The sequence below is a fragment of the Parasteatoda tepidariorum genome, chromosome 7 (genome assembly GCF_982258835.1).
Source record: "Parasteatoda tepidariorum strain Cologne lab strain chromosome 7, Ptep-v5.0, whole genome shotgun sequence".
Classification (NCBI taxonomy): Eukaryota; Metazoa; Arthropoda; class Arachnida; order Araneae; family Theridiidae; genus Parasteatoda; species Parasteatoda tepidariorum.
In genome coordinates, this window is record NC_141761.1 from 111,706,769 (window position 1) to 111,730,977 (window position 24,209).

General features: G+C 29.7%; 1 protein-coding gene across 1 annotated transcript in view; it reads right to left on the reverse strand.

The window, feature by feature from the left end:
- Positions 1–24,209, reverse strand: part of LOC107448483 (agrin) — a 115,315-nt gene that overhangs the window by 59,426 nt on the left and 31,680 nt on the right. The window contains exons 2-6 of the mRNA XM_087168484.1: positions 13,160–13,195; positions 5,669–5,881; positions 3,535–3,768; positions 1,910–2,125; positions 473–688 (exon numbers count right to left, since the gene is read on the reverse strand). Of these exons, the coding sequence (XP_087024610.1) occupies positions 473–688; positions 1,910–2,125; positions 3,535–3,768; positions 5,669–5,881; positions 13,160–13,195 (915 nt within the window). The remainder of the gene's footprint in view (positions 1–472; positions 689–1,909; positions 2,126–3,534; positions 3,769–5,668; positions 5,882–13,159; positions 13,196–24,209) is intronic.

The following is a 24,209-nucleotide window of genomic DNA, read 5'->3' on the forward strand; positions in this document are numbered from 1 at the left end:
TGGATGAAACAATGGATGCATGAATGGGTCCACCCCATAAACGGGTGTGACGAATGGGTGAGGCAGAAGTCAAATTCTTGGCCATAGATGGCGCCACTTGAAAACGAGAACAATCGCATCCCCAGTGCCTTAATGACCTACTAGAACGGCAATCGTATTCAATTATTTTAATGTAGAATTTTGATACGAATTTCAAACCACAACCTTCACCAAATAATAATCTACAGAAGTGACGTATACAAATTAGCGAATTGATGTACTTCATCACCTCAGGGAATATGGATCTTAACGATGTCTATGGATCAAATTCGTATATTTATTTTTATTATTAAAATAAAAGCAACTCAGCAACTTTTTCAAAAACAGGCTGTTTTAGATCATCAAGAGAAAAAACTAAGCATATTTTTCACGTTTACTGATTACAAATATGTTTTTATTAAATTTCAGTGCTATTTTTAAAAAAACAACATACCACATTCTCCTGTGTGAATGATTGTAAGTTCTTGTCTCAGAAGACAGGATTGTCTTTTGAGTTCGCAATCATTGTCAAATGTCCTGCCGTTTGATCCACAGATTGGATGCACTTTTGATTCACATGTTGGTGGACATTGGCAAGACGCGACCCCAAATTTATCGATATCACATTCTTGACCTGGTCCGCATCTAATCAAGTCGCAAGGATTTATTCCTAAAACATAAGCAACATTATACAATCATTTTCGACAATATATATTTAAAAAAATTGAAAAAAGCTTAACTTTAAAAAAAAACTGAATTTTTTATTTGATTTCCAAAGTTCATATACTTTAGAAAAAATATTATTTTACTTTTAAGTAGAGACCTATACTATAAAATGAATTTTTTTTTTGTAGCAAATGAATGTCAAATGCAGATTTATTTATTCAAAAGTTATTAAAACTAAAACTAAAAGATGCTTTTTACTTAAAAAATTGCAAATTAACAATAAGCATTGATAAGCATTGCACAGATCTTTACTTCAAAAAGACGACTGTAAAAAGCGCATAAAATGCATATAAAAACATGAGTATTATTGAAGTTTAATTCGAACACTAAGCTTTCAAAAAATGACCAAAAGACATGCTTATATTATTATGTCCTACAAATATCTTAACAGTCTAAAGAAATATAATTTTCAAAGTAAATGGAATCATGGTGGTTTCGAAATATTTCTGAGAACGTGTAAAATAATGTGTATGTCACAAGACAGACGGCCAGTTTGTACAGTAACGAATTCCATCATTAATGCTGGGGTATACAGTCCTTGGCCAAATTATTAGACGTGCTATAAGATTCTATTTAAAATAGTAATTATCAGGTGACACTATACAGCTTTATTATTTTCAGGCGACTAAAACCGGTTTGCACTTTTTTACGCTCGTGTATTAATTGGCTAAAATGGACGATGTGTAATATAAATTTGATAATTGAATAAATTAGACGATATATAAGTATAGAATATTTATTATATCAGGTATTATATTAGTATATTATAATAATTAGACCCAATTGTTAGACGTGTTGTAGTGTTTTAATAATGACATGTCATGCTCGAGTTTATATGCAATACTTTAATATCTAAACATACATGTAATGGGTTTTTATTCAGGAGACTTTTTATATACTTCCTATTTATATTTATTTTTAACGTTTTGCATTACAGTGCTAACCAATTGATACAGGAGCAATAAACAAATGTAATTCGGTTTCAGTGGCGTTAAAACAATAAAGCTATAGAGTATCACCTGATAGTTAAGATTTTACGTTGAATCTTATAGTGCGTCTAATAATCGCCTGAGTTTGTAGAGTAAAACTCAATTTAGAAATAGTAGAGTCAATCGAATTGCAAAGTTAAAAGACATATTCTGAAATGCATAGAAGAATTAAGAACCTATATTGCAGTCCCCGGAATATATAACTCTAATGCTTTTATGTGTTTTGCAAGCCTCCACCCTCATAATGCATTCGTTGTTGTAAGTTTTTCCGTCAGATCCGCATACTGGCCGGAATTCAGGATTGCAAACATCATTGCAACGGCAAGTTGGGTTTCTGTTGTCATCGAGTTGGCACATCTGGTAAGTAGGACACTTTATATTTTGGCAAGGATCTGTAAGAAAAAAGTTATTTTAAATAGCAGCTCATAGAAGAGAAATGTACTTTTCTTAAAATATTGTACAAATCTGTACAAATATTTGTTATTTTATGTAGAGTATCTACCACTATAAAAAATTAATTCCAAGTCACTAGTATGTAAGACATGATAATTCGATTCAATGTTGGGGTACCTCTTCATAAATGAAGCTTGACACTGTCCTAAACTACTTCCCCACATTGGTGACCTTCGGACGTGATGTGAACATGCCTACCTTGACAGAAACTCCCACTTCGATATGAACACGCCTATCTTGATAGTAACGTCCACTTCGATCTGAACACGCCTATCTTGATAGCAACGTCCACTTCGATCTGAACACGCCTACTTCGATGGACGGTCCCCATTGAACAGTTGACTTGCTACTTGTGACCACGACATTGTCCTCCTTACGCTGATGCTTCTCAGTCTCGATCACACACAACGTACGCACTCGACTGCTAAAGGCAACACAGGAGCGACCACGACCGTGTACTTAATACAGCTCTCACAATCAGCATTCAAGAATTACGGTGATCTTAATACAGTTCTACCAGCTTTGAATTCACTAGTGGTATCCATTCCTTGAATTCTATCACAGATATAATTCTGGTAGAGGAGTACTGTAGTCTATCTACCACTACGAAAGTGTAATTCCAATTCACGAGTAGATAAGACATGTTAACTCTATGTGGACTATGGTGGGGTACCTTTTCATAGATGAAGGTTGACATTGTCGATAGGTACTTTCCCCACACTTTACTAAAAGGAACAAAATTGGTTTATGTTACTTCAATAAGCCGAAAATGGATCGCTTTGAAAAATCAATATAAAAATATGAAGAAAATATAAATAAATAGTTTGTAGTTCTGTTTAAGAAACAAGGAATTTGTTCTCACCTAATTTCTAAATTAGTTACGTAAAAGGCGATACTATTAGGTGTTAAAACTGAGAAATAATATTTTCAGCTGCATGTAATATGATAATAAACTGAAATATTTTTGTATTTTGTTGTCTTATCGTAATATAATTTTTGTTATCGTGGTCGTTTTGTCATCTTGTGAATATTAAGTCTTAAAAATTTTTTCAAGTTAACAGCACCATCCGTTGACGAAATTTCTAACTAATTTTAAAAATTTAAACTTTAAACTCCGCATTACGCTTTTATTCCAGATAATTATAGACATATTTTGTCATGAACGTCAAGTTTAATACGAAATCTGCTTCTAAAACGTTATGAAATAAAGTCTATGAACATTTTGGAAAGTATTTTGGAGCCACGATACGAACTAAGCAGAATAGCTCCATTTTTCAATCTAACTTTCTAGAAGTGAATGTTATTTATTCTATTCACGTTACGCTGCTCTAGTTATTCTATTTCTTACCACACTGTCCCTTGTATCGCACTTTGATCTCTCTCATTTCGAGGCAAGATGTTCTTCGTAGTTCACACACATTAAGGTAGTCTTTACCATCGGTACCACATACTGGCCTTGATCGACTATCACCGTATACGGCACATTTCTCTGGGCATATGCATTCTGCGGTTCTGCCGTCTAGAGATGGTTGGCACTGTGCTCCAAAATGACATTCTTTCTCTTGGCAGGGATCTTTAAGATCTATGAAAATTAAAAAATAAATAAAAATGCAATTTATTTCAAACAATTACGTTAATTAATATATTTTTAGGCAAATAAGTTATTGATTGTAGCTTGTATGTTTATTTGTCAATTTTCTTGTGCGTAAATATTGTAGCTGATAATGCGTAGTCACAGGTTACTGACAGGTTCCACGTACTGACAGGTTACTTTTTCTAAATTATTAGGTAAAAATAAAATGTGTTTTTATTTTTATTTTTAGGCATATAGGATATTGATAAAATGCTATTGAGTTTTATTTAAACAGTGTATAAGTATTAGGCTAATAAGCTATGTATCATACACGTTTAGTCATAAAATTCATCTTATGTAAATACATATATGAAAGCTGTTAACAGGAGTGATAGTCGCAAGTTGGTAATTAAAAGATAGAATTAAAATGTGTTTTTTTAGGCTAATAGGATAACCATAAAATGTCCTATTCTTAGAATAATAAGTTATTGGCTGTAGCATATATGTTCAGTTTAAAACATAAACGAATATATTATAGCTGTTAATAGGTAGTGATAGTTACAGACAGGTTACTCTTTTTGAATTAAAAGGTCTACATTATTTTTCGTAATTCCTTTTTGAGTCAGTCGCAGACTTGTGTTAGCCGAAACATTATGAGATTTGCTTTTTAATGAAGTATTAAGTGATAAACGTATCCAACGAAAATAAAAACAGTCACTAACTACAATATTTTAATATTTGACGAAATTAGAACGATATAATGATAAGGCACATTTTTTAAATGCTACAGGACACCGGTTTTGGTGAAAAGTTTTAAGAGTTCGATTTAGGATGCTTCGGAGTGAAATGCAATGCATTTTAGTAACAACCTATTGTTAGCCAAGGGGTCATGGAGGTTAAGGTTCCACAATTTTGCGACTAACAGCATGATGGTAGCAATGTGGTCAGCATTACGTAGCGGCCACCTTTATTTGCTACAGCTGGTACCCACCGATCTGATTTAAATGAGCTTCAAACTGCCTCCGGTGATCGAACCTCAGTTTTTTGTAATGACCGCTCAATTCTTTTATCACTGAGCTTTTTGCTGCTCAATGTTATGGGGTATTGTACTATTTAGATGTCTCGGCATATTGTGTCCCTATATAATGAAAACTGAAATAATACTTGCCTAAAGGTAATAATAAGGAGCAATAAGAATCCACTTTCGGAAGAAAAAAAATTCTTATTATACAGTCAAACCCCGTTATAGTGAACATGCTTTTTAGTGAACTCCCGGATACAGTGAACGAAATGCTCGCTCCTGTGCCTTGCTTTACACATATAATATTATTTTTTGTAGAAGAGAGGAAATTGGATATTATGAACTGTTTTCTGTCTTCGACTGATTTTTGCTTCATTTTTTTGATAATTTTGAAATTTTTATATAAAATACATATACCGATTTTTAAAACTATCTATAGAGTGGAATGTAGCCATATACATTTTTTCTTGTTTGCTTCTTCTATCTCAGTTTCCCATCCCTAAATAAAGGCTTTCTATAAATTTTTTTGTACTCAAAGACGAAGAGCAACAGAAAATAAAAGTTCACGCATTTTTTGTGACTACATTTTGCTTTTTAAACATTTTTGTATTTCTTTTTATTGGTAATTTATTTAAATAATATGCAATAAAAGGGAGCAGCTCTGAAAAATTATCTAAAATTGCTTGCAGTACGGATGCAGTGAACTGCCGGTTATGGTGAATCGAAATTTTGGTCCCTTGAAGGTTCACTATAGCGGGGTTTAACTGTAACAATGTCCCAAGAGCTCTAGCAAAAATTAAGATGTATGCGTCTGAAACGACATCTATGAAAGTTAAATGGAACTAAGTAAAAAAAAAATGTCGAAACAAAATGTAATGGGTAACTTACCACAAGGTCCTTGGTGCTTAGTAAAAATTCTTTTCTGTTTAGTGCATGATGCCATTCTCAGCTGACAGTCACTGGAGTATGTAACACTGTCACTCCCACATACTGGTGCAAACACGTCCGTACATGTTTCCTGACATCTACAGTGGGCTCGCTGCGTTCGTTTGTCAACAACACACAAAGCACCATACGCACAATACATTTTTTCACATTCCGCTAAAATAATTGAAAGTAAAATAGTACAATTTTGAAGAATATTCTTTGCATGCAAATTTCTATCTAAATCGGAGTTTTTAGTGAGTGATTTGCGAACAATGCTTTTAAAAGTAAAATGAATCAATGTTGTTTTTAATTTGTACTAAAATTAAATTTAAAAAAAAAAAATTATTTAATATTTTTTTTTTCAAATTCGGTGCAAAATGTTCCAATATTTTTTTAGGAAAAGGTTTCTGGTTCGTAAACGTTCTGGTACAAAAGTATTTTCTAACTAAATTTCGCTTTAAAATAAGGAAAAAAACATGGGCAAAAAATAACGTTAATAAAGCACGAATAAAGTACGGACATGCTATAGTTTTGTTACTCTAAACAAGAGCCTTTTTCAATGTCTAAACACCAAATTGCAGTTGAAAAGTAAGGAATGAAATGTGTGCAAAGGGGCTTAACCAATAAGAACAAAGGAACAAGCTTGGAGATGATAATAATAGGAAGGATGAAAAGAAACAGGTATGAGCTGATTTGGCTGGAAATATAGGATGCGAAAAATTAAACCTGATTAGATTTCCAAACAATGATATTATGCCAGAGATTAAGCAAAGACTAAATGCTGGAAATCGCAGTTTCTTTATATTTAAGAGATTGCTACCATCAAAAGTAATAACGAGGAAAACAAAGCTTCAGGTTTATAAAACTATAATCAGACCAACCGTTATCTATGGATCAGAGACATGGACTCCAACCGAGAAACAAGAAAAAAATGTTGATTACCTAGTAAAGAAAAATTCTTAGAACTATTTTTGGACCTGTCAGAGAGGGCGATCTGTGGAGAAGACGATACAATTTCGAAATTTCAAGACTATTTAAAGAAAAAGAGAAGAGAATGACTAGAGTAGATGTAAAAGCAAAGAGAATGACTAGAACCATATATGGCAGTACTTTTACTTTCGTTACTTGTACCGCCGGTACAAGTAAAAAGTACGTACTTTTACTTGTACTTCGTTACTTTTTAAATTTAGTACTTTTACTTGTACTTTCGTTACTTTTTTAGGGAAAAAGTACAAGTATTTGTAACGGAAATGTCGAATGAAATCGTTACTTTTTTCTAAAACTCTGTAAGCTTTCTAAAAATAAAAAAAAATTAAATTAAAAAAAATGCTTATGTTTTTTTTTATTTATAAAATTAATATGCAATATATATGCATTAACAGCTAACTTCGTGTTTAAATACCTTGACCTTTTAAAATTGTCATTCCTGAAAAGGAAAAGACGACGTAACAGAAAAAAACCAGGGATTTTAAATTTTCTAAAGCTGAAAACATCATGCCAATCACCAGCGACAGAAGAATTTATGGCATACATGAGCTCAAAAGTCGAAACGGAAAGCATATCAATTTTGAATCGATATCCAATCGTAAAAAAATTATATGTGAAATATAATACTGCAGTACCTTCTAGTGCTCCCGTGGAGAGCTAATTCAGCGTGGCTAAGCACGTTCTGAGAAATTCTCGCAGCAGACTCAGTGACACAACTTTCGAAATGCTATTATTTTGCAAAATGAATAAAAATATTACTTAGCAAGTTATTTTCATTCATTTTCGAGTTTTATACATTTATTTAATACATTTTAAATAAAAAATGTTGGATTTTGTTATTACGCTTTTCAATTTTCTTTTTGAACTCACTAATAATACATTCTTGTCTTTATACATTTTTTACTAAATACATTTTTATCTTGTACATTTTTTACTAAAATTACGTATATGCCCGACCTTGTGAAACAACGCCCAGTCAAATCTCTAAGAACTATTTGTGCTATTGAAAACTATTATAATTACTATTTTAACTCTTGAAAACTCGAAGGTATTAATTTAGCCGCTGATACTAAAATTCGTTTACAAATTTTAATTATTCCGTTAGGCAGAAATGTTCGGAAAATGATTTTCTCGCATGACTTCAGCATTAGCCATTGTTACAAATAAAACTGTAGACTGTTCTGTTTCAACTTATACTGCACATTCAATTATTTTTTACTAGCTCAATGATTACAAAGCTATCTGGAACCCCGTGTTTGCTTTGTTCATGTTTGTGCTTTTAAAACGCATTTCTATAGAGTAAAACAATTTAGATAGAGTAATTTAAATAAATAAAAATAATAAACTAAAAATTAAAATCAATAGATAAAATTTCTTTTTCGTGCAAATCCATAAAAAGTTTGATATTAAAATTATATTTGATTTTAAAATTATATTATACGATTATATTATAAAATTATATTATAATATTCTTCCGAATTTAAAAATAAATTAATGTCCATAACTTTCAAAATTAAAAATAATTAAATAAATAACAACAATTTTGCAAAAACATTAAAGAACATAAGAATATTATTCAATAAAATTTTAGGTTACTTTGAATTTTCGATTTCCTAGAAATGTACTTTTAAATCGTTACTTTTTTTGTTTAGTACCTGTACTTTTACTTGTACTTTTTACTCGTTACTTTTCATAATAGGAACTTTTTACTCGTTACTTTTTTTAAAAATACTTGTACTTTTACTCGTTACTTTTTAAAAGTAACGTTGCCATATATGGCTAGGACACCTTGAGAGAATGGAGGAAAACAGAAGCACTAAGAAGATATTCAAGGGGCAGGGCCAAAGGAAAAGAGGAAAGCCGACCAAGAGGTGGTTAGACGAGGTGGGGAAAATTTTAAAGGTCCGAAACTGGAAACAAAGAGCTAGAGGCAAGCAACTGTGGAGAAATATTGTTAGTGAAGCCATGGTCCAACATGGACTGTAATACCAGGGAGTTAGTTAGATTTCCAAACACAGAGAGAAGTTGGAATTCTTGAAAAATCATTAATTAAATTATTAAAATTTTTCAAAATATTGAATGATTTCAAAAAATCAAAATCGGTAGATGAAGAAAGGGTATTGAAGGATTTTATCAGAAGAAAACTCAATCTTGATTAGAATTTCATTTTTGTAAGGCAATCATTTGATATTCTGATTTTTGGCATACCTTTAATGTTTTTTATGTCAAATTAGGGTAGATTTAGTTAGTTCAACCTGCGCTGACAAAAAATTTGTTAATTAACCTAGCTGTTGCAAAAATTTAACAAACACTAACAAGAAATGTATAAAATTTCATATCAGCTTGGTCTTGAGTATATTTAGCAAAATAAAGGTATCCTTAAATTTTGATTTTAAAAAAACATGAAAAATGCGTCAAATCAGGATTGATCGAAAATTCGATTGAATTCGAAACATATATTTGCGTTATCTACTACCACTATACTCTTCACATACGGAGCTTAATTTTTAAGAATTATTCCCTATTTTGAAAAATTCTAATTAATTATTGTTCTAGCATTCCACCCTTTCCAAATGTTTGGAAATTTATTCTCATTTTATCTTTTGCAGCCTGAGGTACCACACCTCTTTCTTGTCACCATCATCTTGTTCAAGCTTGTTCTTTTGTCCCTATTGGTTAAACGACTTAACACGTGTTTATCCCCCTTACTTTTCAACTGTCTTTTGATGTTCAAAATAATAGGGTATACTTTGTGTTAAGTTAACGAAATCAAAAAAATAAATAAAATAATAAGGAGATAACCTGAATAAAGCACACAAAAAATATAGAAATGGACATATTACAGCTGTAAATGAAACACACATAGAGTATAGAAATGGACATATTCAACTTTGGGTTTTATAAACAAGAACCTTCCTCCGCGTCTAAACACTAAAATCGCTTGGTGTTTAGACACCTAGGGAGGTTCTTATTTAGATGTTCAACATTATATATATATATATATATATATATATATATATATATATATATATATATATATATATATATATATATATATATATATTTGTTATTATATTATATTATATTATAATATAATTAGAATAACGAAATAAAAAAAGTAAGCAAAATAAAAATTAGAATATCAGTATTAAAATTTTAATTTAATAATATACCAAAATTATAATTTCTGGGATATGAAAATTTAAAATTTAAGCTCTGCTCTTTTGAAGTTTTTTATTTTGTTCCAATGTTTATCAATAAATTTTCTTTATTTTTTTTTTCATTTGCAATTTAATGATAATAATAATTTATCTGAATAAGGGAGAAATAAATTTGATTGTTATAAATTTTTTTTTAATTTTCAACTATCCTATTTTTTTTTATTCGAATTAGATTTTAAAAGTTCAACCACGTATTAAATATTAATAGTTTTCTACAGAATATAATTCGTTTTATTTTTGCAATATTAAATTATTTATTATTGTTAATTATTGATTAAAATCTTATTACATTCTTCAAGAAATAAACTAAAAATTAAAAGTTGTTCAATTTTTCATTGGAATTAAAGACAAAATAATTAATTCAGGAATTAGCATTTAATCTCTTTGAGAGTAGAACTCTATTCCAGCTAAAAAAAATTTACATCTTTTCTTTTTAATCCAAAATAGCTTTTTGATTATAAATTTAATTATAATTCAAATAAAAATATGGTTAGAATTTAATTAAAGCCGAAAAAGTAATTAATAAGCTTGCCATTTTACGTATTAATTAATATTTAGTTTACTAATATCTCAACAAAAAAAATCTTAGTACTTATTTCAATCAAGAAAAATAAAAATCTTCAAAGCAAATTTTTTAAGAAAGAAATTTATTATATATTTTTCCTATAGAAATTTTTTAAAAAAAAGGTATCGAGTGGTTTAATGGTTAGCGTTATTAATATAATTTTTAACAGCTTCCCTGATTATCTCGAGTAAACTCGGGCATAGAAAAATTCGTCAATACGTTTTGTTTTCTCACGTTCTTACTCGGATGGAAGCAAAACAAAAAATAATAATAATCTGCTTTGATTGGAAGTTTGACAATTTTTGTTTGGGAGTTTTACTGTTTGTGGGACTGCAGACGTGTTTTATACAATTGTATAAGCGATGGTTGTAGAATTGACATAGAAAAAAAAAAAAAAAGAGTAAAAAAAATGGCGTTCGCGAGTGAAATTGAAAGTATTGCAGATGATTTTTGAACATATGCAAAGACAAATATTTAACTTTTTTCATTTTCCCGAGATAATTTGGGATAGTAAACTGAAGGTTAATTAAATATTTTCTACGCTTAAAAAAATTTAAATTTCAACTTATATTTTGTGCATTATGTTTTGTTTCAGTTCCCTGTATTTATTAATAAAAGAAAAAAAAAATTTTTTTGCTTTTTTTTTTTCTTCTTAAAAAAAATAGGTAAGAAAATCGGTTAAGACATAATATGTGCTCCTGGAATTAACGTATCTCTTTGAAGACAAAGCTCAGTTCAATCGAAAGCACTTAAACTTACGATATCCTTTTCTTTATAAGTCTGAAACAGTATTCTGATGATAAAAATTTTCAATATATGTCAAATGAAAAAAAAAAAGTAGGGCGAAAGAATAAAATAAAGACGAAATAACTGTCTGGGGAAAGGAACGACGAACAATCTTTTAAATCGGATTTTCTCTCGGAAAGCAAGAGGCGTCAGGTGTTAAAGCTGACAGTCCCCGTTTCCGAGAATGTTCGGCCAATGGCTGGGCCCACAAAACAAGCCTCCGTCTTCTGAATTTGATCCTTTCCACTTAACAAGAGAATGGGTCTGGCTTCGACAGGACTTTTATTGGAAATACTTATCTCGTCTGACGAAGATGAGGAAAAGAAATATAGAAACTAAAAATGAATTTCGTGACAAGAAATTCGATTTCATAGTTTTTCTTCTTCTATATTTTGTTTACTACGAACTATTTTTATTTTTTATTTTTTTTATCTGTCTCAAAAAGTAGGCTTCAGCATTCTTTCGACACTTTTACAAACAACCAGCATCTAGTTGATTGTGATTGTATTTATGATTAGATTTTTCTTCTTCTTTTTTTAAAGTTTTTCGTTCTAAAAAGGTATATAAATGAACAAGAAAAAAGAAGGATTTATGAGTATGTGTGTTGTACTTGATTTATGGCATTGATAGTTAAAGCTGTGAGGCTTTCTTTAAGGATATCTTCAAAGTTTGAAATATGTAATAGAATTTTTAAAAATTCTTCCTACAATTTTTTCTTCATTTGATACTCAATATATTTATATAATGACAGAATTTTTTTCCTGTTTAAAGTTACCTTGAGAACTCAAAAGGGTATATTTTGTTAATTTCGCTTTTGACAAGGACTTTAAAAATACGGGAAGAGTATAATTAAAATTGAACTTTCATAAGATAGTAAATGAAGAACCACTTGGAAGAATGGCCTTATACTTAATCTGAGTAATCCGAGTAAATAATGGGAATTTATTTTACTAAAGAAAATAAAAGTATTTCAAAAATGACCGATAGATGGTGCTGTGCTCAATATGATATGCTGTCACATTTTTTAGAATATATTCTAATTATAGGATGCTAATTAAATTAAGTGACTACACTCCACTCACTAAACTTGTGATAAAAATGAGGGGGACAAACTTGTTCTTATTACACTACATCTGAGAAGTAGTCAACTTTGTCATTAAATTCAAATTTACCAAAGCACATATTTCAGAGCAAGTCTCATGACGAGTGCAGTTCCATCTATCGGTCATATTTTTTACTATTTTTCTTCTTTCGCAGAACAAATTCCAATTGCATAGTTCTAAATTTACTCATGTAAAATATCGTTATAATCAATGACTCCTTTTCTCAGTCCTTTAAATGCACAAATTTAATTATAATCACCCATTGTGCTATATGTTTTATAAACATTAATAAATCGAACTTTAATGAAATTATTTTTTCTTATATATTGGGACTTAATGGTTGAGAGAAAATTTTATTTTACAATAGCAATTTCTGTAATATTGCGAAATTTATAAAAAAAAACAAAAGTTAGGAACTATTCTTATTTGTTTCTAACAATATGAGGGTTACCCTTTTTTTATAACTAGGTTCGACAAAAGTTTCAGAAAATCGATAAAGGAAAAAAAAAGAAGAAGCAACGATTCAAACTATAATTAAAAACCACGCTTGCAGCCAAATAAATTTTTTCAGCAACTTTAGCTTGTCTTTTAGATGGCTTAGTATTACTCCCAAAGAAAAAGCGATTAATTTCTTTATTAAACATCCTAAAAAGTACAAAAGAAATAACAAGAAAAAAAAAGCATAACTAGCCTGATGTCTTCGTATGAACTTTAGCTTAAAAAATTAGAATAATAATAAGAGGGTTGAGGGAAAAAAATCGAAATCTATGAATATTAATATTTGTCTTACTTTCTTGGATATTCTTTCTTGTCTTGGGGGGCAATCCTAGAAAGAAAGATAAAAAAAAGAATATATAATTCTCAACTTATAAAAGGAAGTATGATGATGAAAAAAAAAATCAACCGTCTATTATTGTTGGATGGAGCAACGCATAGAAGAGGAAAATGATTTTGCATAATTTAATAACCCAGAGTTCATTACTTATTTAGCAGATCATAAGGCATTTCACACTGGAGTTTTAAGAGAACCGCGAAAATCTAATAAAATAAGACGATAGGAATCATGAAAAGAAGTTTTAATAAAATGAATTATTCATATTCAGAAGGAACAATAGAATGGCGAAGCCCTTTCTAAACTTGTTCATTTCCTCCATTTCTAAATTTGGCGAGATAATGAAAATGGAGTAGCAACCGATGAGCCAAGATCTTTGCTTACATCGAGTTTTAACACCAAAAAGAAATCTTCTTTTCTGTAGAAATTAAGACGGGTTTCGACTAGTTCTGAATTCATTATTTGCGTAACAATGTGAACTGATCTCATTAAAGCGGCCAATCTGGCGTATTGTAAAAATAAATAAATAAAAAAAATCTGTTTTATACATCATGGAGTTAACTATTCAACAAAGCTAAGCACATAATATAGTTCGTAATGTCTAATCATGGTGGATTTTAAGAACGTAAAAAAAAAGAATATATTCTTTTCGATAACATATACGATAATATTCTTTGTGTTTTTATTTTCTTTTTTTTTCAATTTCTAAATGTTAATTTAACTTATTTAACTTGATTAACTTCGTTTTACTTCGAATACAAAATGTAAATAGTTCCATTTAATACGAAGAAGTGAATGATAGTGGTTTATTTATTTTAAAAGCGCAAATGCAAATTATATTTCCTATTTAAGTTATTTACAAAGTAACCTGCAAATAATGAGGATTTTATTAAAAAAAAAGTAATATAACTTGAATGTATATAATCTTACATTGAAACAATAACTTAAGTTTCAAAGCACAGTAAAAATGTATTTTTTAATTATAAAGTAAATTTACATAATCTCATTAGAACAATCTGATTATCTTTCCAAAGAAAAGTGCACAATGTTATATGATTGTGAATATATTTACACTGAAATATACAATTTTCATACTTTAATATGTTAGTAATTTTTAATTATTTGTGTGTTAAATCAAGAGATAATAGTTAATATTACTAAAAATATTAATTCCAAATTTTTAAAATTTATATCTGAGTTTTTGCTGTTTAGAATGCAACCAAGAAATGTTTCAGTAACTAAGCTTTATCAATCTAAAGTTTAATATTATTTTCTAAAGCGCAAATTAAAATTTTAATCTTTTATGATAATTTAATTTGTATTATTAAGTATATATAATTATTTGAGAACATAAGCTGTTAAATAATAATGTTTGTTTATGATTTATTTAAAAAAAAAAAAACTCATCAAACTCTCGCTTTATTTCGATTATCCAATAGGATCCTGACTCATATTCACTCGCTATATTTTATTGAATCAGTATAGTTGGTGCAGCTCAGGCGCACAATACAAATCACTCAATCATAGTTGGGATTAACCCCTTGCCAGTGTCGCCCGAATCCAGTTCGAGCAACTACTACTTGCAGTATTTGTGATGCCCGAACTGATTTGTTTCTACTTTAGGATATTTAATTCACTATTTTCCTAATAGATGGCATTAGTGGTCGACTTCAGTCGAGGGAGGGAAATGTGGGTGTTGTTTTTGGGATATACCATACTGTAAAACATCTGTAAAACAAATGTATTCGAAATCATATTGTTGTGTTTTTACATTAAATTATACTAGTTATATTACATTTAGCTTCAGAATATTGTTTAATTTGCTCTAATTGAATAAGATGTGTGTGTAATCCATTATCTTTTTATGTGTATGTAAAAATTTCAAATACAGTAGTTATTGCATTTAAAATTATATTTTTGTAATAAAAAACCATTTTCTAACTCTTATACTAATATAAAGAGCAAAATTAAACAGTCGAAACAATTTTCCGTTTTTGATACATTTTTCTGAAATATATGTCACTGTTAAGGGGTTAAAGACGGAATGTGGTGAAAAAAATTAAAAATTGTCAAACAGCATGTTCTTTCTGCCATAGAGTATGTTCTAATTAAACAATATTTAAATAATTCTAAGTAATAATGCTTCGAATTGCAATTGAAGAGCTTGAGGTTTAAACTTAATAATTAACACTCTTGCTTTAAAAAAACTTATTAGGTTTCATCCCAGACGGGTAGCGTACAAATTTCTGAAATTTATTCTTAACAAATAGCACAATACACACATAAACACTATATTGTCTACATGGAAAGCGTGGTGTTGATTACCAAAAACTCACTTTGAAAATATTGCCTACCATTATATAGCCCCACTTTCTTAGCGTCTATCTAATACGCTTGTTCATGAAACTTTAAGAAAAATGGATGCTATAGTGACACTTTCACTCTAAAAAGTTCAATATCACATTTTTTAAAGTTATTGAAAAGTTAATTTTATTAGTTTAATTTATAATTAAAAATAAGTAAGATGTGATTTAAAATGCATAATTTGTACGTACATAAAATTCATTAAGTATCTATCAATAAAAATCGTGGCTGTACAAAAGAAGCGAGTTAGAATAGAGTCCCAGAAAGTTAAAAATGTTTAAATTTAATAAATAAAAAAAAAATTAAAAAAAAAAACGGCAATATTAAATTTATCAGAATATTTACTTTAAGTAATGCATCATGTATTATAATGTAAGTAATATATAATGTGTGTGTATATATATATATATATATATATATATATATATATATATATATATATATATATATATATATATATATATATAGATATATAGATATATAGATATATAGATATATAGATAATATGCACGTGTGTATCGCTATTTTTTTACTCCAAGTTGTCTGGAACAACTGATATCAAATCCATCATTTAATAAAGACGAGTGTAACAAAAATTCGATTGTCCTGTTCTCAGTTGTCACATCTCTTTCCAACAAATCAAAAGACAACCTTTCAGAAATCGACCATCAAATGAACAATACAATAATCAGCTTAGATTTTTAGAAGTTCTGGGACACATACTTCAACTGAAAACAGCCTCAAGAAATATCGATATACATCTCGAAAAATGTGGGAAGTAGTTTCCTTTTCCCAACAAGTACTAAATAACTTGCTTTGATAAAAGAAGCTAAAATCAGACAAACTGCCTTCTTTTTCCTTCAATTGGTCTGTCCCACCTTTCGGTATTCATTTTGCCTACCCGAATAATCTCCATCAATGCCTTCTGGGCAGGGCTGGGACACCCCTAAGCGCCCTTTCTGGAATGACTTGTGGAGAGTGGAGGCGGAGAGTATGTGACCCATGGCAGAAGGTCACAGGGGAAAGTCAGCAGCTGTACTATGTGTTCTGGAGTTAATTTCGCAGAAGCACTTCAGAATTGTGGTTAATATTTTATTTTGTAGGGGAGCAAATATGAAAGAATTAAGAGGAAATGTTAAGACAGTAATTCCGCCAGAGAAATTAACTGGAGATTTTGATAGGAGATTCAGGAAGTTAATAAATTTTCTTTGGAAGAAATTATGAAGTATTTTCCTAAAAATTAATTTTGATATTAATATTGTTTTGAAAAAAATATTTTGTAAATGATTGCATAAAAATCTAATCAAGATACTAAATCTAATAAAGATTCTCAATATTTCTAATCAAGAACTTATTTGTTTTTTATTAAATAAGGGCACAAATTACTGATATGTTCAAACTATTATTTGGCTTTTCGGAGAAAAAAAAATACCGGAAAAATTACGGTACTGTATCGTAATAAAATTTCTGGTAAAAAAAAGAATTTTTATTACGGTGTTTATGACCAAAATATACGGTATTTAAACCAGTCATTTGGTAAGGTTTCGGTTCATTTGGTATCGGTTTACTGAAAATTTTGTTTTTCTAATTTACAGTTCTTATTTTCGCACATTTAGTAAAAAATGCAAAAAATAAACTTAACCGAAAAAACGGTTTTTATACCGTGCTCTAAAGCAGCTGTTTCCGAATGGTGTTCCGAGGAACCCTAGAGTTCCTTAGAAGGACGACAGGGGTTCGGAAATTCGGGAAATTTTTAACCAGTTATGATTTTCGAAATCTGTAAATAAATTTATATTTAATTAATGATATAGTTTGGCTTAATATTTCCGTCATTTTTATGAAATTATTTAATTGAAATGCATGAAAAAAACAATGTTTTTTTTTCTTATAAGAATAAAAAGAATGAATTAAGAAAAGGATATATGCATTTATGAAAAATTTTAGTATTCATTCGCATCGAACAAAAATAACCTAACTCAACAAGGAGAAGTATGCTTCTGCGATAACTATTTTCAGCGTTTATTTTCTTTCTTTTTTGTTTTTATTTCAATAAAAACTATGTTTCATTTCATTTACTTTCAATTTATGCTTGAACTAAAATTACATTTAGAACAAGACTATAAACCACATCCAAGACAAATACTGATAAAACGATATGGTGAAAATACTTTACTTTTCATTCATTCACAAAGTATTTTGAAAATGATTAATAATATTTCATTAACCAATATGTTCACAATTGCTTATGAAATTTATTCATTAATTCTTCAGGTTCCTGATAAACTTGTTAATTTGACCACGATCATTACCAAATTGCTTCGGTAAAAAAAGACGGAGAAAAATAATAATTTAACGCAATAAATATTGGACAGAATATTTGACTAAATCGTAATAAAATTTTATTGATAACATGTAATAACTTTATCAGTACATAAAAAATATGAAAATCAAATCAATAATATTACAGCTATTGTTTCTAAAACGAAATTAATAGTTAAAAAAAAGCATAAAATATTAATTTCTAAAAGTTTTTCATGAGATTTTTTTCAAAAAATGAAGTAAATAAAAAATAAAAAAAAGTGCGTGGAGTCCCTCCACGCGGAAGAAGTTAAACTTCGTAAATTGCGACGCTAATTGTAGAAGAATCACCAGTCGTAGACGGATCACTAGTTCTATTCAACGACTCTTTTTCCTGCTCCCTAGTAAATTATATGTGTATCAAAACAAACTAAAAAAATATTTACAGAAAAACAAAATTTTTATGACTTTTATGACTTTTATGTTAGTGAGAACCAAAACAATATGGAAATGAATGAGGGAAAACTGGATTCTACCACGTGATTTCCCGGCCAATAAAAATGTAGCGTTAAACGTTTAACGCTTCCTTGTTGGAAGTCGCATAAGAAGTATAACTTCAAAAAAAAAAAAAAAATGCCAAACTAGTAAGAAGTAAGATTGGTAAAAAGTAAAACTTAAATAAATCACAGTTATTAAGGATAACTAATTAAAATTAAAAGTTAAAATTCATAAAAAAAAAACTGTCGAGATTGATAATTTTGATAAACAAATTAGTCAAAAGATAAGATCGGTAAATCACAGTTCAAACAATATTCTCAGTTATTTTAAGTTGATCCAACAAATAGCTGGGCACCAAGATATAGTCTGTCCATCAATTAAATCAGTCAAATGCAAAGTCATGTTACGAGTTCATTAGTTCAAATAAGGTTAAGTGAACCTTAAACTAAAAACCTTTTAGTTTATGGTTGATAGAAAAAAAAATATCTAATGATGTGTTGTTTAAAAAATATACATACAGTCCCTGGCCAAATCATCAGACGCCCTCTAAGATTTTATGTAAAATCTTAATTATTAGGTGATACAATACAGCCTCATTGTTTTTTTACGCGACTGAAACCGGTTTGTACTTGCTTTCGCTCCTGTATCAATGGGTTAAATTAGACGATATATAATATCAATTCGAAAATTGGATACATTAGACGATATATTATATAGAGTATTTATTATATCAGGTATCATATTAGTATATTATAATAATTAGACCGAATTATTCGACACACTGTAGTGTTTTAATAATGACATGTTTTGCTCGAGTTTATAGGCAATACTTTTATATCTAAACATGCATGCACTGGGTTTTCAATTCAGGAGATTTTTAATAAACTTCCTATTTGTGTTTATTTTTAACGTATTGCATTACAATGTTAACCCATTGATACACGAAAGTAAGCAAGTGAAAACCGCGTAAAATCAATAAAGCTGTATAGAGTATCACATGATAATTAAGATTTTACATAGAATCTTATAGTGCGTCTAATAAGTTGGCCAGTGACGGTACATAAATACAATATAAGACTGTACAATAATTATAAAGAAAGCTTTCAATTCATAATATAACCTAACCGAAAAAAAATTTCTGTATTTTAAAGACATGGTGCATTTTAGGAAAAGGTTAATTTTTTCAACTACTTCCATTTTATCACATATTTCAGAGGAAAAAAATGAGAATCACTCCCCAGGAAGTCACTTGTACACAGCTGGATCGCAAATAAGGCGGGGTCATTAAATGAACAACTGAGATTTTATTTTGTTTTTGTAGGACACCCGACCGAGTTCCTCGTGTAACGGTGTGGGCCATTGGTTGGTGGTCTATAATCGGTGAAAGCGTTGCTGGTTTTTGAAAAATCATAGATTTCTCTAGGCTTTCATAGCCTAACATAGTGTTTAATTGAAAATATTGAAAGCTATCACTTTATTTTTTTAGAATATGTTATTTGAATCTTCGCAGATAACAACGCCTTTTATAATTAATAATATTAAAATAAAATAAAATTATTCTCTATATTACTGTTTATTTTTTTTTTTTTCGTTTTGTTTTTTCTTCCTTTTTTTTCAACATTATAAAACTATAAGTTTTTGTTCCAAATTTAAATAATTTGACTGCTGTTAATTAAAATTATTGAATACTTTTCAGATTCTATATCAGATTAGATATTTTTTTTTTAGGAAGGATGCACATTTTTCAGTTTTTGGTGTGAAACTAAGGCACATTTATCACCTTCTTATATTTTTTATACGAGTATTTACATAAAATATAACGAGATTAATATTTACGAACAACGTAAATATTATGAAAACGAATTAGATTTTCTTAATTTTTTTTATTTTTACTTTCACATTATTAAATTATAAATTTTATTACTTTGTAATATTAAATATTGTAGTCACTAGCTTCAGGTGCATTAAGATTTTTGCTAGATCAAAAATTTTTTTATAAATTTAATTTTTTTAATATGTATAAACTGTGCCAATTTTTTATATTTTTACAAAATCAGGAAAGTTTTAATTTTTGAATGTTTTTTAAAACTGTAAAACTGTTAAACTCTTTTGATAAACTCAGACATTTTCAGAAAAATCTGATTTATTTTTAAACATATATTAATGTATAGACATATACTAATTTTAATTCATTTATTGAAGTTGAAGTAAATAAAAAAAAGCGTTTAAACTTTAATATAACATATATTTTACAACAGTATTGCCTCTTGTAAAATCATGATATTTTTTCTCTTATTTAGAATTGTTGTACAAGCAGCCGCGATGGCTCAAGGGATAGAGAGTTCGCCTTCCAATGAGGTGAACCGGGTTCGCTCCCAGCAAAGGCTTTTTGATACAAATCCGCATCCGGCTTTCACCGTCCACAGTGCTCACGTGAAATATCCTCAGTGGTAGACGGATCATGGGATCCCTTTGCCATCAGGCCAACCCTGGGAGGTTGTGCGGGTTAGCTCCATAAAAAAGTCCTCCACGAAGGCAAATTTCTCCGAATATTTGATCCAAGAGTTCCCTTGTCTTCTGAATTGGGTTCAAAATGACAAGGCTTCGGAGTTGAACATTAGTAGTCGTTAACCCAAAAATTGAAGCTGCTGTTCAATAACGGTTATTAAAAATAATTAAATAAACAAAACGTGTACAATAAATGAATTTATACATTTCAATGTGCCAAAAATTTAAATAAAAATTTGGAATAAAGCAGAGCTGCTCATTGTAAAAAACGTTTTTAAAAAATCTGCTTCACTCTAAGAAACTTTCCGATTTTCTTTCAACTTTACACCGTGGATGATAAAATAAACCAGATTTAATACCACATCTTGTATTTTCTATTTCTTTATGCATTATTGCAATTGAAAGAGAGCAGGCGATAATAATTTAAAAAGATCTGACGATTTTATTTTTTAAGAACTTATAAAGAAAGACTTTGTAATTACCATTCCTCTTCTCTGTGAGCAAATGTATTTATTAACTACATGAATTCAAAGGAAGTGGTTGAAATTTAAAAAAAAATTATGAAAAATACATTCTTTCAAAAGCGTTATCGAGAGCAAAGAAATACAACAAACATAATCGAGAAAGCAACAAAACTATGTCGCCAATACTTCAGGTCCTACATTCTAACTTTAAAATGAACAAAAATGTCGTATTATTTATAAATAATTTTATATAATCACTATTTCATGGTTGCGCTGTTTTCCTACTTGTTTATATTTACTTGGTAGAAAGGTGGAATAACTTGGTGTTTTAATTTACTTGGTTTTTAAAGCATAAATTAGGAGTTTAGAAGGAATAAAATGAAATAATCGGGATTTGTGTAGTGTTTTAAGAAAAGATGCACTTGCTTAAATTTATTTGCAGTGAATAAAACAAATGTAATTCCAAAAACAGATAAATTAACTTATATATGAACTGCAAAAGATCCTTCTAATACAAATTTTCTATGCAACCAAGTGTTGCCACATTTTAAGATGTTTGATTTTAAAATAACCGCATCGATTTTCTTCACCTAAAATAAAAAGGAGAAACGGATCTTAGAAAATTTCCTATTTGATTCTCTCTCCTGTCACGTGGTTTCATTAGAAGGACAAAAATTATCTTGATGTGTGCACTCTATTTAAATATTTCCTCTGTGTTTTACACTATAACTAAAATCAATACTTTCTGTGAATGTGCCAACATCCCAAAAAATATTAATACCTATGAGAGAGCAGTGATGGTTCAGGGGACAGTGCGTTCGCCTTTCAATGGTTTGGGAATGGAACGGGTTCGAATCCCAGCGATGGCTGGTCGATACGATTTCCGCACCCGGCTTGCACCGACCATAGTGCTCAAATGTTGGGTTTTTTTTTCAGACAGATAAGCTGCAGGAAACTATGGTGTTTTCACACCCGTTTATGTTTTAAGGTTATCTGCTTATAATTATTTGCCTTCCCGGTGAAACTAACTTGTCTAAATTACTTACTTTTTTTACATTCTCTTTGAAGCATTTCCATTAGACGTTATCAACTGAGAGAAAAAAAACTGAGTTCATGTTTGTTTTCAAGGTTAAAAAATTTGAAGTTTAGAATAAAAGAATTAATAAGCGACAGAAAGGAAATTTTCACGTTTCTCACGCATAATCAATTCAACGTATTAGGTATAATCAATTCAACGTGTCATTAATTACGCATAATCATTTCAAATAAGCCGCAGAATTTGTATAAATATTTTATTGTTAAATTATAACTATCCAATAGTTTTCAAATGGCTAAAGGTAAATGTGTTATTTGCAAAATAAATATCCCTCACGGATTTCTGAACATAATGATTATTTCCTATCCCGTCCCTCAAGTTATCTCTTATAATGCAGGGCGTTGACGAAATGACGCTTCAAAAACTGGGGGCGGAAAATGGGGAGCACGACCCCTTGATATCAGAGAGATGATCTGTCATGTTGCCAGTTGGGGTATTTCTTAAGCTCCGGCATAATTTACGACTAGGACGGCAAGTTGTGAGGGAACAGCCTCCATACGTTTTATTGAAGCAGCTTCTTCACATTTTTTGTCCTTTCATAATTTTACTTACCGAATATTCAATGGCTCACAAACAGTGCAAATCACATAGATGCTATATTTTGTTACAGAAAATGCTTTTCTTGTAAATGACACGAGAAAAAAGTAAGGAAACACCCAAAAAGTTCTTGATGATCAAACACCATGGCGATTTTTTTCTTTCCTTCTTGTCAGCATTCTTCCATGGGAGAAGGAAAAAGAAAAACAGGCACCCTTGGTAATTAAGAGCCCTCGGGCTCAAAACTGAATTAGAACTCGTGTCGCCCTACTTCAGTGATCACACCAAATTAAAGCCATGTCTCTTGTTGGCTGTCACTCCGGCTCTCAACGAGACTGACACTTAAAAGAAATGACATTTTATAATTTAGTTGCGCAAGACATCAATGTTGCGCTAAAAGAATAAGATTAGGTCTGGATTGATAGTCTTTAAATTTATTCGAGTGTCACTAATCGGAATTGTATCGGATACCGGAATTCCATCCGCATTATCCAAACTTCAGATAATTGCATTAATATATTCTCTGCCTAAATGACTCAGTTTGTATCGATTACATCAACGGATACTTCTGGAGTTGTTTTTTTATTCCTTATTCCGAGATTAAAATCTAGTGGGGAAAAAAATGTTTGTTCTGGTTATAATGCAGGTATAATACCACAGTTGGAAACTTTCTGCGCTTTTTACGAAAATTTTTTCCAGTTGGAATTAGGTTTCTGTTGTAATGTATAATTCTTTGCTAGGTACATTTGATGTCAGTTTCCACACCACTACATGATTCAAAAATTTGCATGGAATGCCGTTGTTTTTCTCGTGGTGAGGATTTTAAAATGTTGCCAAAATCACAAGAAATTCTAAAAGCTTCAGTTTTTAATTGTCTATCAGTTTATAAAAATATTTTGTAAAAAGAGTAGTAGTTAGCAGCCTTCCATTACAAAAGGTATAGACGACAATTTTTTTTTTCTCTTTGTAATATTTATTTAATTACTTTTGTTCTGCAAGAAAATTCTAAGTAAATCGAAAATTAATGAACCAGTGCCAGAATCGAGGCGACATTGTCGCAGAATGTTATAGAGTTCTTACATGAAGACTTTTCTTTTGAGAAGTAAAAAAAAAAAAAAAAAAAAATTCTTTTCTTTGGAATTTGACACGTAAAATTTGAATCACTTTTTGACGCTCTCAATTTAGATTGATATTATCGTAAATCCATGTAATGTTTCAGTTGTATTTTCGACAGTTATTGATA